General features: G+C 58.4%; 1 protein-coding gene and 1 non-coding gene across 2 annotated transcripts in view; one reads left to right on the forward strand and one right to left on the reverse strand.

The window, feature by feature from the left end:
- ABLIM2 (actin binding LIM protein family member 2) overlaps nucleotides 1-16,269 on the forward strand; it is a 170,008-nt gene that overhangs the window by 106,569 nt on the left and 47,170 nt on the right. The window contains 5 exon segments of the mRNA XM_086407439.1: nucleotides 541-573; nucleotides 2,195-2,315; nucleotides 3,926-4,024; nucleotides 10,225-10,326; nucleotides 10,834-10,887. Coding sequence (XP_086263565.1) covers nucleotides 541-573; nucleotides 2,195-2,315; nucleotides 3,926-4,024; nucleotides 10,225-10,326; nucleotides 10,834-10,887 — 409 coding nt within the window.
- On the reverse strand, nucleotides 13,609-13,690 carry TRNAL-UAA (transfer RNA leucine (anticodon UAA)). Its single transcript has one exon. It is a non-coding gene; the product is annotated as a tRNA-Leu (tRNA).

The raw sequence follows: 16,269 nt of genomic DNA on the forward strand, positions 1-16,269 counted from the left end.
GTATAGGTGGTGGATGACAGAAATACAGACCCATATACAGACGGTGGAAGGTGCGCTTGTTCTAACGGGAGGTGCCTGGCTGGCAACCGCGCCCCGGGGCCCCGATGGCACCCAGCCCCTCACTCTGGTCCTCTCCCCAGACCCCGAGGCTCCGAACCACCCTTCCTTTCTCCAGGCCCCTTTATCTTTTCTGAAGAAGACCTGTGGGCTCACGGGGTGGTGACCCCCGATGTTCTGACCAACAGTCCTCCTACTGAAACGTGTCTTCACGGGACGGTGGCAGGGCGGGGCGGGCCAGCCAGGAGACAGGTCCACGCTCATCCGCACAGAGCTCCGTCCTGGGGGCTTCTTTCTCGGGGGCCACTGACTATATGTCTCTAAAGAGAAGGCTTTGGAACCCATGTGGGATCTCGTAGGGAGGAGTCCCTTCCTTTCGGGAGGAGGGTCCCTGGGTGGATGTACCTGGGCCGGGGTGTGGGGCCCTCCCCGCGTGACCCTCTGGTGCCGGGCCTAACAGGGTCCCCTGTGTTGTGTCCACAGTCCCCCCAGCTGCTCTCGCCAACACCGCCCGAGGTAACCGCCCCCCAGCCCGCCCATCTGCTCATTGCTCCGCTGCCTAGATTATAAAGATGACCACCCGAGGCTCCCCTAGGAGGGTCCCCCAGGCCCTTGGCTGTGGCCTCTGGCCCTGGCGTCAGGCCGTGGCCCTCTGAGGCTGGGGTGGTTATTTTTATAATGGTGTCTCATCCGCATGCTTCCCCGTGCATCTGCCAGTCCGGCGCTGCGGACCCCTGGGACACAGGCGTTCTGCGGTCTGGTCCACGGCTTCCTTTAGAGGAAGAACAGGTCCAGGGGCCGGGGTAGCAGGGGCCACCTGATCCGCCTCTGAGCGGGATTGTGGGACTGTCCTTGGGGCCTTGAGGGTGGATGTGCTGAAAGCGTTTGTATAAAATAGCGTTTATAGTTAGCGGCCCGCACTTTATGTCTGTTTCTCAAAATTGATCTATGACATAGATGGCTGCCAATCAGACTCCATAGGTGTCAGATCCTGGGTACAGGAAGGTGACAACAAATGCTGTGTGTGGGCAGCCAGCCCTGAGTGGCCATGCCCGTGTGTGGTCGTGAACCCCAGGGACAGGGCAGGTGAGGCGACGAGATGCCTGTAAAATGTAAGCTGGTCAGTGGGGCTGTGCAGAGAATGCCCGGGGATGGAGACAAGACAGCCGGACTGCGGCAGCCCCAGAGGAGACAGAGTGCCCATCGCCAAGGGGGTGGCGGGCCAGGCCAGGAGGTCCGTGTTAAGCACAGGGAGCGGGGAGGCCCTGACAAGTGCGCTCCCAGCATGAGGGCAGCCTGAGCGGAGCGTGGAGGTGGTCATGCAGGCAAGGTTTAGGGACAGTGGCTCGTGTGGGTTTGGCTGAAGAGGAGCCCTGGGAGGCAGGAGGTAAGCTGGGAAGGGCATGGGAGCCGTGAGTGCCAGACCCAGACCCTCCCAGTGCTCATCCCCATGCCTGCCTGGTGGGCAAAGCAGCAGGGTCCACCCACGGCAGGATGCCAGGCCGCATCGTGACTCTGGCCAGGGTGCCGAGTTGCGGTGGGCCGGCGGTCTTCTCCACTCCCCGCCCGCGTGCCATGCCATCTCACGCCACCCGCTCTGAGCGCTCGAGAGAGCGGCCCGTCCTGCTTGAGTGGAGTCTGTGCTGTTGGTGACTGTGCGTCTGGCTCAACTGAGCTTCTGGGTCCGGGGTTCCGGGGCTTCTCACCTCCCACACCTGGGGAGCCCCTGTCGAGGCTGGTTACAGAATCTCCGTGGGTCTGAGTGTCTCCCGAGGACCCTTGGGGGCCGAGGGTTGGGCAAGAGGGGGACTGAAGGAAGTGGGGGGAGCCAGGTGCCTTTACCCACCCTCGGAGCCCAGCCACAAGGAGGTGCTGTGGAGGGATGGGTACCATCCCGCCCTCCAGCACCTGATAGCTGCTAAAGGATGTCAGGCTGAAGGGAGCATCAGCACCAAGGCCAGCTCCCCGCCCGGCTCTCCAGAAGGGTCCTGGCGGGTGCAGGTGTGGGACTCCATCCCGGGTCCACGTCGAGTCAGCCTCCTGGGTCAGGCACGCGGCTAGCGCTCGGAGGGCGGAAGGGTGGGACGGGGCGGGTGGTGCTCCTGGCTCAGCGTTCACCGGGCTGTCTTCCTCCCAGGGGGAGCAGGACGACCGCTCCTACAAGCAATGCCGGACCTCCAGCCCCAGCTCCACCGGGTCGGTCAGCCTCGGCCGTTACACCCCGACCTCGCGGTCGCCCCAGCACTATAGCCGTCCAGGTACTTGCCCCCACCCCCACAGCTCCTTTTACCCCCCTGAACCTGTGCTTCTTGTTGCTTTGAGGAGTCTGTCTTGTACTTTGCACAGCTGGAGAAAGGACAGGCTGGGAGATGGAGAGCTGTGCTTTTAGTGGCAGAAACAAAAGGCCCTCCGCGGTCTGGGTGGGGAGGTGATGTGCAGAGGCGGTGGGTTTCCCTGTTGGTTAGAGGAGCCATCCTGGGAAACGCACAAGGCCGTGCTGAGCACGTAGAACCCAGCTCATGTGTTAGTGTCAGGAAGGTAAAACCACACAGAGTGCAGGAGTCACTGAGCTCCGAGCTCACGGAATTCTAGGAAGGTTTGCGCTATGAAAGCAAAATCAACAGACAGAAGCTGGTATCAGCATACGCATGGACGCGTCACCTGTTTCTGGGTCAGTGGCCCCAAAGACAGCCGTGGGGAGAAGCCTGAGGAGGGTCCTCTCTCCCTGGCCCCGGCCTCATCCCCTGCCTGGCACCCAGCTGTGTATTGCTTTCCCTTCCCTTTTAAAACTCTGAGCTGCTTCTGTGTGTCAGAGTCACAGGGACTCCACGCAGAGGCTGCTTTTTTGAGGGATTTTTCCAAGCATCTCCTCCTCGGCCAGCTGTTGCACGGCTCCATTCTCACCTCCATGAACTCAGCTCTTGAGTTTCGCAGTGCTTGTGGAAAAATCAAAGCTCCATTCATTGGCAAAGTTATTTTCATTACCTCCCTGCCATGTGCCTGGTACATCCTGCTCAATAAAAGTTTGGAAAGTTGGTGACTGAGTGAGTGGTGAGAGATGAGTGATGGACTCAGTGAATGAATGAGTGGGTGAATGAACAAATGAGTGGATAAATGAATGGACAGATGAGTGAGTGGGTGAATGAATGAGTGAGTGAGTGAATGAATGATGACTGACTCAGGAAATGAATGAGTAGGTGAGTGAATGAATGAGTGGGTGAATGAATGAGTGGGTGAATGAATGAATGGGTGAATGAATGAATGAGTGGGTGAATGAATGAATGAGTGGGTGAATGAATGAGTAGATGAGTAAGTGAGTGGGTGGGTGGGTGAGTGAGAGGGTGAATTAGCAAGTGAGTGAGGGAATGAGTGGGTGACTGACCAGGTAGGTGAGTAGGTCAGGGAGAAGGGCCATCAGCCTCTCTGAGGACCCCTCTGCTGACCCTTGGCCACTGTATTTGGGTCACCTGGGCTGGCCAGCAGGTGCTTGGCTGGATGGCCACCCCAGGGTCAAGGCCTGACTCCTGGGCGAGACCTGGTGCCTATCCGGTGACTGACCCCTCCCCAGTCCGGCTAACCGCCCTCTGCCTGGGTCCCGGATCCCAAGAAAACCCCTTCATGGGGCAGTGGGCAGGACCCAGGGAGCCAGCTGCTCCCACCCAGCCTGGGCACCCTGACCCCAGCAGGCAGGCCTTCCTCCCTCTGAGCCCGGAGCAGAGGCGCCCCGAGTGTGCTTGGCGGCCCACCCCCTCGAGGTGCCTCAGAAAGGTGTGTGTTCTTGGGTCGAGACGGCAGAGCGGGGCCTGGGGCTCTTCTGCGGCCGTGTGGCCGGGCGGGCTGACTCTGACTTGCTCTCTGTCACCCGCAGCTGGTACTGCGAGCGTCGGTACCAGTAGCTGCCTGTCCCTGTCCCAACACCCAAGCCCTTCTTCCGTGTTCAGACATCATTACATCCCGTACTTCCGAGGTAAGGCGCGCGAGGCTGCGGGCTGTGCCCCAGGCCGCCCACAGAGCGTCCGTGTCTTGCCGTCCTGTGCCTGCTGCCGCATGGCTTCCCCGAGCCCCTGTCTCACGCCTGTGCTCCCCGCTGTGTGTCTTGTGTGTTCAGCTCTGTTGGTGTGTCCGTGTTCCCAGGAGGCAGCTTGTTGTGTCAGAAAAGCGAGCGGCAAGGCGGAGAGAGGGTTCTAGGACCTACCCAACGCCCACCTTGGGCTGGCTCCAGAGCCTTTACCTAAGTCACCCCATGTTATTTCCCCCTCGGCTCAGCAGGCGTGGGGGACTGCTCGCCACAGTTATCAGGAGGTGTCCGCGGCTTCAGTTCATGGTGGCCAGGCACCCCACATGGCTGCAGCTCCTCCCAGGGCACAGACCTGCCCATCTGCCCCACCCCTGCCCAGGCACCTGTATGTGAATCAGTCCAGGAAAAGGGCCAGTTCCTGTGTTATGGACTGAATTGTGCCCTCAGAGTCATTTGTTGATGTCCTAAGCCCCTGTGAGCCTGTGTTTGGAAAAAGTGTCTTTAGGAGATTATATGGAGAAAGAAATGGCAACCCACTCCAGTGTTCTTGCCTGGAGAATCCCAGGGACGGGGAGGCCTGGTAGGCTGCCATCTATGGGGTCACACGGAGTCGGACACGACTGAAGTGACTTAGCAGCAGCAGCAGCAGCAGGAGACTATTAGGGTTTTGTGAAGTCATAAAGGTGGGGCCCTAATCCGATGGGGTGGGTGGCCTTTTTGGAGCAGAACAGTCTGTCTGCGTGTGCTCAGAGGAAAGGCTGTGTGAGGCCAGAGCAGTGTCTTCCGCCGATGAGAGAGGCTGCACCTGAGACCCAGCCCAGCCAGACCTTGATCTGGGACTTCCGGCCTCCGTTCCTGGGAGAAATGAATGTCTGCTGTGCAAGCTGGGCAACTGAGGTGCTTTGTTATGCAGCCCTAGCTGACTGATACACCCCGGAAGATCCCCCAGAGCACAAGAGGAGCAGTGGTGGTCTGTTGGTTCCCCCGGAGTGAGTTAGGGTCCCCGTTCCTCATGACTGCTGAGTGCCGAATGTTTCAGGAGAACCTTCTGACCCCGAGGGACTGGGAGAGGCCAGCCCAGCGGGATTAATGCATCACTGATGGTCACCCATCCCGGCTCCTTGGAACTTGGACAGTTCTAACATGCATCGTCATCACCCATCTGAGTGACCCCATTGGTCTAACTGAGAAGAGAGCCCCTGGTCAGTGGGGTGCCTTCCCCTCCTGTCTGTGGACCTTGCCCCCCAGCTCCCAGACTTTTTGGACGTCCTGGCTTTTCTGAGAAGGAGCAGAGCCCCCAGATCTTGTGAGCAGGAGAACAGCGTGGCTCGCGTGCATCCGTGTGGACAAGGGTGTCATGTGGCCGGGCTGTGGCCTCACCCAGAAGAGGACAGAAGACACACTGCAAACCAGAGGAAGCTTGACATTTATACGCGTCCCTGCAGGTCACCCAAGCAGGCGCCCCTTCTTGTCTCGAAGGTCAGAAAGCTGAGCACACGGCTTTCCTCCCGCCCGATGTGGCCCTGCTTTGGGTCCTTGGCAGAGGTACAGCCCAGAGGCGAGGCTGGGCAAGCTGCCCCACCCTGGGAGCTGGGCTGACCGCCTGGGAAACAGCTTTGTCCACATCTGCCCAGGCGGCCCCGGGGACTGCCCTTCCACTCTCCACCAAAACATGGCTCAGAAACTATCACAGCCCCTCCAAGGGCACCCCTCAGGTCGGGGAGGGGGCTCGGTGCCCTGCGGTCTGCTCCAGGTGGGCACTGGCTCCACGGTGGGCCACCCTGCTTCCCTTCTGCCTGCTCTTTCCCTAATTCTCTTTGTGCAGGAATTGGACAAAGCCCCAACCCTCCTCTCTCGTGCAGGAGGTGGGGGATGCCTGGCACCCCCGGGTCTGCCTGCTGCTGACTTTCAGGGCTGCCCGTGACCTCAGGAGCCCCAGCCCCTTCCCAGACTACCCCTGGGGTGACTGAGGCACAGGGACAGCTCACTGGGCTGGGCCCAGAGGCAGGCCCTCGCTCACCAGGTGTGTCCACCTGCAGGCTGTGGGACTGCTCCTTTTCCCTAAGGCCCACGAGGTCTAGTGCATCACAGCCTGTGGGCATTCTGTGGCGAGCCGTGCCGAGGGCCACCTGCCTTCCTCTCAGCTGGTCATGGGGCCTGGTGTCCACTTGCACTCCGGGAAAGCCTTCCCTGGCCGCTCCTTGCAGCAGCTCAGCTTCCTTGGCTGCCCAGCTGGAGATTTTCTCTCTGGACTATGCTACAGATGGAGGGTTCACCCAGGAGGGACCAGCGTTTGCCCTGACCTGGTCACATGCCCCTCCGTCCCCACCTCACCCTTCCATTCACAGACACACCTTCTCACCGTGTCCTGGCACCCGGGGCCACCCTCCTGTCAAGGCCTGTGTGCAGCGTAGGTGCCCGTGGCAGCCATTTGCACTCGAGTATAAATTTCAGTCCCTGGTGTATCTCCCGGGACAGTGTGAGGCCCTGACCTCTCACCTGTTAAGGAGCAAGCCGCAGGGACCACAGGTGAGCACAAAGAGAGGTGATGCTGGCAGAACCATGCTGCTGGGCGGCAGGGGAAAGTGACCCGTGAGCCCCCGCCCACAGTGTGAGGGACAGAGGAGGGGCTGCACAGGTGGGGCCTCTCGTCGGAGCCCCCTTGCCCACCCGCTGGCAGCGCCTGGCAGCACCTCTTCATCTCACTCCCTTCTGGGGCCACCCGCCTGGTGGCCGTGGTCGGCCCAGGTGGCCTGAGGCAGCAGGCTAGGCAGGTGGAACCTGCCCGCATCATGGTGTCCCATGGGAGCCCTGTAGGGGCTGGGGGCTGGCCTTGCCTCTGATCACCTTGAGAAGATCCACAGAGCCAAGTTGGGGCATTCCCAAGGGCTGAGTGTGGACAGCTGAGCAGCGGAATGAAGGGCATGGTGCTGGATCGGAAAGCAAAGTACAAACGTCCATGAGTTCACAGCCATGTACAGGCATGACCGAGTAAAAAACCAATGGGGAAAAGAGACCAACTCCCGGCAGAAGAGACCCCAGTGATTCATGGGGACCCTCTGCCCTTCAGGAGGGGTGCCCTCCTCCCTGCCGTCAGGTGGGGGCTGTGCCTGGCAGTTTCCCTGCAGAGCACAGAGTTGGGGGTGGAGAGGAGCCAGATGTGCAGAATCCTGGGCCAGCACGACCTCGGCCATGGGATCAAGGTCAGTTGCAGTGCCGGTTCACGTGGACAGCAGCACCTCTGACAATGGGGGGAGGGCGCCTCCCCTCCGGGCTCTTCCCCCCAAACCCGTGACCCCATCTGGTCATGAGAACACACCCGGCAAATCCTCCCTGAGGGGCGGTCTGCCAGACACCCACGCGGCACTTCTCAAAACTGCCCAGGTCATGAGGTGCCCAGACAGTGAGAAGCAGTTACAGCCCCAAGGGGCCTGGAGGGGCATGAAGACCGTGTCTACTGGCATCCTGGACAGGTCCTGGGATACCCAAGGGACGCGAGTGGAAAACGGGTGAAATCTGAGTGCAGCAAGGCATCTGGACGACACCAGGGTGGCCACCCGCCGGCTGCACGTAAGATGGAACCGTGTGGGATTCCCAGGAAACCTCCGTGTCGCCCGGAACTGCTCTGCAACAAAGCACTGACTCCAATGGGCAGGGGAGATGGCTGTTCACGGGCCAGGGCTTCCTGGGCTCCGGATGGCACGCCCCAAGGTCCTCACGGCTCCCTGAGGGCGCTGAGGACCGTCCATAGCAGAGGTCGGAAGCGACCTCCGTGCTGACCCGCCTCCGGGAGGGGCCACATGTCCGGGCATGAGGAGCTCTGTGCTGTTTCAGCATCGCCGCATGGTTGGGCTTGCCTCTGGCATTCTCCCACCCCTGGTGACATCGGTGGTGGGGGTTTTGGCCACCAGGACCCGCGGGGAAGGCAGTGCCCAGGGCTCAGTCTCGCCAGCACCCAGGGCCCTGCAGAAAGCGGTCGTGGGGAAAGTGCTCTTCGAGACCCCACGTGGGCTCTATGCGAGTGTGCACTTCACTGTGGATTTGTGGCACGGTGACTGGGCGGGCGGGCATGTGTTCCGAGAAGGGAATGGCCGGCTGGGCTGTGTCCCCTGGAAAGGCTTTGCACCTGAGCCTCGACCCAGGTGGAGTCTGGACAAGCGGGAGGATTGGAAAGGGGGTCCCCCAGGGGTTGGGGGAGGAGGAGCGATGAGCAGAGACAGATTGGGTCAGGTCCTAGTCTGGTGGCCAGTGAAGAGGGCCCTGGATGGCAGGTGTGAGGAGGGTGTGACCTGCCCCCTGACCCCAGTGAAAGCCACAGTCCTCCTCAGACACACATGCGTGTGTGTGCACACACACACACATGCACATGTGTACACATGTACACAGACACACACACAGACATGCACACACACGTGCATGCATGCACACACATGCACACATGCACACAGACATACACATACATTCACATGCACACATGCATGCACACACACACACACACATGCACACATGCATTTGTAGACACGCACACAGAGAGACATGCACATACATTCATGCACACACGTGCATGCACACACATACACACGTACACACATGCACTCACATGCACACATACACAAGAGTCTTGCTTGTGAAGTCGGATGCTGCACGGTGACCCTGAGGACTGGGGAGGATGGGGTCCCATGGCGTGCTGGAGTCTGCCCCACCGGGGAGGAGCAGAGAGAAACAAGCCATGGGAGGCTGGGCCAAGACGCTCTGGCACAGCAGGGTCAGGCCGTCCTCAGCTGCTCTGGGTTCGAGCAGATGAGTGTGAAGCCCTGGCTTCCGCATGTTCTGTGCCCTGGGGGTGATGAGTCACGGCCAGCAGGGCAGGTCTGCGGTTTCCTTCACACACCCGTGGGCATCGTCTACCCACTGGGAAGTGCAGCCTAGCCTGAGGCTCCAGAAGGCTGTGAGCTGTGCTGGAGGGCGATGCTAAGGGAAAAGCGGGCTTCACATCCCCTCCCCGGGGGGTACAGTTCTCTACCCGACGTTCCGTCCATGCTGACAGGTGAAACTGGTGCCCTGGTGGGAAGCTGCTGCAAGCTGCAGTCAGTCTGGGGAGCTGGTTGTGGTCTGCTGTGCCCACCCTGCCCCTCAGGCCCCCCGGGGTCCCCAGCATACCACCCCAAGGCAAGAGCACCCCCTAAGCCCATCTGCCGCTCCACCCCCGTTAGCGCACCTCCAGGCCGGCCCGCGCTGCCTCATCGTGTGTCGCCTTGGGGTCCTGTGACTCCCAGTCTGGGGTGTTTTCAGGTCAAGGCGTCCCTCTCCTTTCACCCAGCTGTCCCGTAACGTTCCCTGAGCTCAAAGGGGGAATGAGTTGTGCCATTGTGTGTCCTGCTGAGACGAGCCGTGTGCCATCCCTTCAGGAGGTGTGGGGGCAGGGCGGGGAGGGTCACCACGGCTGTCTGAAGTCTGGGACTTGATAATCCAACCTTGTCCGCAAAAACTGAACTGACAGATCTAGGTGGGATAAAAGTCGGAGCCAAAATCAGAGGGCTCTTCCCCTTCAATCTGGCCAAAAAAACCCAAACAAAACTGCTTTATTTGGGAACACGGTAGCTGATGAACACCAGTTGCCTCTTTTTCTCCCGTAGCTGATAAAATTGTCCTCCGTGGCTTTTAAAAGACAGATGTCGATGAATTCTAGCACTTCAGCCCCTGTTGTGAATGGCTGATTTGTGAATCCTCCCAAGAATTCAGCATCTTTTTACACAAGGATACTTAGGAAGAGGTGGGGGTGCTTAGTCTTGGTGAATTTGTGATTTTCTAGATTCAGGCAGCCGCCTGGCCATGCCCCACCCCGCACCCAGGGAAAGTGGGGCACCGTCGATGGCCCGGCCAGCCATCCTGGGAACTTCCAAGCAGGCTGGGCCTTGCCCCCCACCCTGGGGCCATGGAAGGCGGTTCCTCAAGGTTGGATTAATGAGTCGTGGGGCCTCATCTAGAGGTGTCGGTGGAGCGGGGGTCACACTCCCTCCCCTGGGCAGAGGGCGCAGAGGCCCCACCAGGCAGGGGAGACAGGGGCTCCTGAAGCTCTCACGCTTGAAATGCTCTCCTCTGCTTTCCCCTCCCGCCTCTGTCTGCCGTCTTCGCTCTTCCGTCTGGAGGCAGTGAAAGTGGCCGGAGCACCCCCAGCCTCTCCGTGCTCTCAGACAGCAAGCCTCCCCCCTCCACCTACCAGCAGGCTCCTCGCCACTTCCACGTCCCAGGTAGGCTCCCAGGACGCACGGCCACCCACCAGGCAGACGGGCCACCCCTGAGCTGTCGGGGTGGGCGTCTGCTGTTACCTCTTGGGAGTCGCATGTTCCCCAAGCTTCTTCATCCCCCACCCCCCCAATTCTGAGATGCTTTAAAAATCCACAGATGGGTGGTGTGCACATCCCCAAACCGGCACGTATTTGAGCCTCTCCCAAAGCCCCACAAACCCCGGGGAGGCGCATCTGCCCTTCCGGGAGTGGACTGGAGACAGGTTGTCCCTGGACACCCGCCCTGGCCCCCTCCGGCCCTCTGCCCCCTTCACAACGGTGGGTGGCATCTGGGCTGAGTGCAGCTGAGGTGTGTGGGGCCTGGGCGCCCGTCGCTGGGCTCCCCGATCCTTGCTGGGGGCGCTGGGTGACGGGCTGCTTGCTGACGGATGGCGGGAGAATGGAAATCATCACGGTGTGCTTGCTCACCCTGCTGTCTCTCTCCTTTTTTTTCCCTTTCTCCTTTCCCAGACACTGGCGTCAAAGATAACATCTATAGGAAACCCCCCATCTACAAGCAGCATGGTACATGCAGTCGGAGTCCTCTGCTGCTGCGTTTGCCCTGCATGCCTGTCGGTGCCTTTGCTTCTGAATGCTTGCTCTTGCTGTGCTTTGATACATGACGGGGAGGGTACCGCAGGGGCTGCGGCCTGAACGTTAGGTATGTGGCGTTTGCCGGCGGGATCCCGGGAGGCCCCTTCGTAAATTGCAGCGGAGGGTGTGTCCGAGTAAGCATCTCTGTGTGCGTGTGAACCCAGGGCTGACTCGAGGGCCGGGCTGCAGATGAGGGCTTGTAACCGCGAGCTGGTCCCCGCGTGTGGCTTCGGGGACACTGCTTTGAGGGGAGCAGCCAGCCTGACTTTAGCCCAGATGGTGAGGGACGGAGGTGCCTGGACCCCAGGTGGCCCAGCCTGGTCTTTGGAAAACAGCACAAACCAGAATCAGTCCTTGAGCCCTCCGTGAGAATGTAAGTCCTGTGTTTTGAGAATCTCTGATGGTAGAATTCACGACTTGGCCTTTGGTTAAAGGGATTCCAAGCCTCAGCAAATAGGGGCAGGCGATGTCTGCTGGCGAGGGTGTCTCACCGCGCCACTCCCACCCGGCCCCGCCTCCGATTTCCCTCCCAGACGTGACCTGCCATCTGCGCTCCACTGAGCCTGCAGGAGTCAGCTATTCAGGGGCCAGGAGGCTCCAGGTCTCACCTCTGTTTCATCAGAGAATTTCTGATGATTTGGGGTGTGTTGCTTCACCATCCTGAGCCTCTGTTTCCTCGTCTGCAAAACAGGACCTATCCTCCATCCTGCCTTTTGGACAGTCTGGTTGCGGGGACCTGGGTTGGGTAATGAACGTGAAATTGCATTCTAAACTGTCGTGATGCGGGATTGGTATTAAATCCGTAGAGACACGGGAAGGGGAGCTCCCATGCTTAAAGTTCTTGCCCAGAGGCATCCCCAAGATGGCCACGACCCCTGCTGACAACTGGAAGGGTGCTGTGGGGTGAAAGCTATCAAAGTGTGCATTCTGGACTTCTGGGTGGTCCAGTGGTTGAGACTCCACGCTTCTAATGCAGGGGGCGTGGGTTCAATTCCTGGTCAGGAAACTAAGATACTGCCTGACACGCAGCATGGCCAAAGACGGTGTGTTTTTTTTTTGTGGCTTACTGGGCTTCCCAGGTGGCGCAATTGGTAAAGAATCCATCTGCCAGTGCAGGAGACACAAGAGATGCAGGTTCGATCCCCGGGTCGGAAAGATCCCCTGGAGGAGGAAATGGCAACCCACTGCAATATTCTTGCCTGGGAAATCCTCTGGACAGAGGAGCCTGGTGGGCTGCAGTCTGTGGGGTCGCAGAGAGTCAGACACGACTGAGCACGCACTGGCTGGCTGGCTGGCTGTGGCTTACTGACAAGCCCATGGTCTGTCTGTTTTATAAATGTTCTCCTTGACTGCAATAGGCCCTGTGCTCTGTGTATTTCTGCCTCTTCCCAAGAAAGTGAAAGATGACTGGGAACTCCTGGGCTTCCAGGAGGTGATGCCTCTTACTGTTGCCCCTTGATCGGAGAAGCAGAGGACCCAGATCTTCCCGAGGGATCAGAGAGGGCGGGGCTTGTGAACCCCAGGACCCTCAGAGGTCGTCCAGACCAGCCCCCATGTCACCCATGGGGAAGCTGAGGCACAGGAAGGTAGGAGCAGGCAGACAGTGATGTTTTTCCGTCGGGGTGCCCGTGCTCCAGCCTTGAAGGTGTCCTCGTCTGTGGGGAGAACTGGCTGACTCAGCCTCTGATCTGCTGGTAACACGTCACTCACACACACAGGGACCGGCCCCTAGGAGGGGGCTAGGCGGTAAATCGGCTTATGAAATTGCTCCCTAGCATCTGATGAGGCCGAGATCCAAGACAGAGAACTCCTCACACTAAGTCTCTTAGCTGAATTGTGCCACAGAGATTCAGTTTACCAATTTTTTTTTTTTTTTGGCTGCACCGTGCAGCTTGTGGGTCTAAATTCCCCGACCAGGGATTGAACCCATGGCCCCTGCAGAAACACAGGGTCTTAATCACTGGACTGCCAGGGAAGTCCCGCTTTGTTCTTACCAGGGGTGATCTTCATATTTTATTTTTTTTAAATCGGGATATTTACACCTTTTCTATCGAAAGGCAAGTGAATTCCTATTTGAACCCTGAGTAATGACCCAAACTCTTTTAATGTTCTGGAACTTGGGCTTATTAGTTACTTTATGAAATGGACCTTACAGAGCGCCTGCTCTCTGCCGAGCTTCAGCCCCACTGCGGGATGAACAGGAACACAGTCAGCCCCCACTTGACTATCAGGGGGCCGTGAGAGGGGCAGGCGCTCTCAGGGGCCGTGAGTCCTCTCGTCCAGCTTTCCCCGGACATCCCTTGGGGGTGACGATGGGTGTGATGGGGTGCATTTGAGACGTTCTGTTTTTATAAGGTTTTCCTATCTGGCTGGACCATATCTGCCGGAAGTGCCTCGGGGGTGGGGGCGTGCATGTGTGTAGCACGCATGTGTGTGAGCATGCGCGTGTGTGCATGTGTGTGTTTCAAGTCCACGTGCAGCCCCTTCTCCCCATCTCGGCAGCAAACCGACCGTCCACTCATCTCTCAAGGGAGAGAGGGACACACCTCAGGCTGGAGAAGCCGTCAGTTTAATCTCCCGACTTGCCAGAAACAAAGTCCGGGCGGTGACGTTGAGTCCCTGGGCCATTTAATCAGTTTGCTAAGTCACTACTGCTGGGAGTGGGGTTCGAACCCACGCAGACACATGTCCATCGGATCTTAAGTCCAACGCTTAACCACTCAGCAATCTCAGCGGTAAGAATACTGGAGTGAGTTGCCCCGTCCTCCTCCAGGGGATCTTCCCGATCCAGGGATTGAACCCGCATCTCTTACTTCTCCTGCATTGGCAGGCAGGTTCTTTACCACTAGGGCCACCTAGGAAGCCGAATGGCAACCCACTCCAGTGTTTCTTGCCTGGGAAATCCCATGAATAGAGGAGCCTGGTGGGCTACAGTTCATGGGGTCACAGAGTCGGACTCCACTTAGCGACTAAACCACCAAGTCACTTCAGTCGTGTCCAACTCTTTGCAACCCCATGGACTGAAGTTGCCAGGCACCTCTGTCCACAGGGATTCTCCAGGCAATACTGGAGTGGGTTGACATGCTCTTCTCTTAATTGGTTTAAGATAATACTTTCAGTGAGCTTTAAAAATGTATGCATTTTAATTAATGTATTTACTATTTAACTTTCTATTGCCAAGTCATCAAAAGTTGTTTTTAATTTAGCAACACTTTTTTCTGGCGCCTTCATCCCACTTGTGCATTTGGAGAAATGAGCCTACAGAATGAGAGTAGCCGGGCCTGGGGACTCAGGGAGGGGTGGGCGGGGGACACTGGCATCGAGGATGAGGATCAGGGTCAGGATTAGCGATTGCATAGCTGCCACAAATGCATCGTGTGCTGGGGTTCTGTCTCAACATAGCCCTGTTAGCTGCCATGCAGTCCCTAAGTTGTGTCTGACTCTTTGCGACCCCATGGACTGCAGCACACCAGGCCTCCCTGTCCACCACCAACCCCTGGAGTTTACCCAAACTCATGTCCATCTAGTCGGTGATGCCATCCAACCATCTCATCCTCTGTTGCCCCCTTCTCCTCCCACCTTCAATCTTTCCCAGCATCAGGGTCTTTTCCGAGTCAGTTCTTCGCATCAGGTGGTCAATGTATTGGAGCTTCAGCTTCAGCATCAGTCCTTCCAATGAATATTCAGGACTGATTTCCTTTAGGATGGACGGATTTGATCTCCTTGCAGCCCAAGGCAAGGAAGCTAAGGTCAGGGCCATGAAGTGGCCATCGTGACCAGTTGACGGCCAAGTCGCCCCGGGTCTGCCTGAGCCCTGAACCCGCTGCTCTCACTGAACATCATTAGGGACCAACGGTGTTTTCTTGGACTGCGTTAGTTCCGTCTCTCGTCGTTCAGTCGCTCAGCTGTGTCTGACTCTTTCGACCCCATGGACTGCAGCTCATCAGGCTCCTCTGTCCTTCATTATGTCTCTGCTTGGTTACAATTTAATGACGTGTTTTTAAAAAAGGAATGAGAAAGAGAAGAAAGGGAGCAAAGGAACTGAATGGAAAACAAGAAAGAAGGGAAAGAACCACATCCCACTGGCGGAAGGCGTTGCACAGGCTGGGGGTCCACAGGAGACCTCCCACCGCCCGCTAAGCCTCCAGCTGTGATGGGGACCTTTTTTGGGTCCTTTGAACGGCCCGAGTCACCTGCAGTGTTGAGCCAGTGTTGGCCCTCTGTGAGGCAGACAGGACTCCCCCACCAGCTCTGTCTCCTGCTCTGGGGAGCAGGGTCTTGGCTCCCAGGAGCTCCGCATGCAGCCACGTGATGCCTGGCACAGAGCGGGGACTTTCCTCCCAGTGGACTGAGCTGGCCCAGTGTTGAAAGTGAATTCAAGAGGAAAACGTAATGCCTCCCCCCAGACTTCCCAGGAAGCTGTCCAGCTGCGAGGACAGATGTTCCGTTTCACCAGCCAGTGCGTGGGGGCTGTCAGATGGCAGATTGCGTGGGAGCCCCGGCCCAGGGGGTGGGGGAGGGGGGTGCCTCATCACCTCCCACACTGCTCTCAGCAAGGGGCTCCCTCCTGCCTCCCAGAGCCGCCCACCCGCACCAGGCCATAGCAGCCATCCACACAGCCTGTAACTATTTCCCGGGTGGCTCAGACGGTAAAGAATCCTCCTGCAATGCAGGAGACCCAGGTTTGATCCCTCGGTCAGGAAGATTTCCTGCAGGAGGGCATGGCAACCCACTCCGGTATCCCTGCCTGGAGAATCCCATGGACAGAGGAGCCTGGTGGGCTACAGTCCTTGGGGCTGCAAAGAGGCAGAAATGACGCAGTGATTAATACTTAATCGCATCTCGTGTGTCTCTCTGGGATTCCTTCATAGTGGGGTGGAGGCGCATTTTGGCTTTGGGATGGGGGGAAAGGGGATGGCTCTGGGCAGATCGCCCCTCCCATCAGGGTGCTTCCCGCAAAGGTCCCAAGCAAGCAGGAGCAAGGACATCAGCCTAGCCCAAAAGGGTGCTCGTGGCAGATACCTTCTGCGGCTCGCACAGAGCTGCCTCGTGACAGGAAAGACACACACAACCCCGTTTCTCTGCTTGTCCTGAACCGATCTGTCTGTTCCTCACACGCCGAAACGGCCTGCTACAAATTAGCTGCACGATTCGCCTCTCATTTATTCCTAGTATTTCAGACCTGCGAGCCGAGCTCCTCATACGTGGCAGTGTCCGTGTTCATCTCACGTGATCCTCTTCACGTGGAGCGGGTGGGGTGGGTGGCATTTGCCCCTTTTACAGATCAGGAAACTGAGGCTCAGGCCCATTAAG

Source organism: Bos grunniens, chromosome 6, assembly GCF_055505025.1.
Source record: "Bos grunniens cultivar Pamir isolate PY7600 chromosome 6, Bosgru_T2T1.0, whole genome shotgun sequence".
Taxonomy (NCBI): Eukaryota; Metazoa; Chordata; class Mammalia; order Artiodactyla; family Bovidae; genus Bos; species Bos grunniens.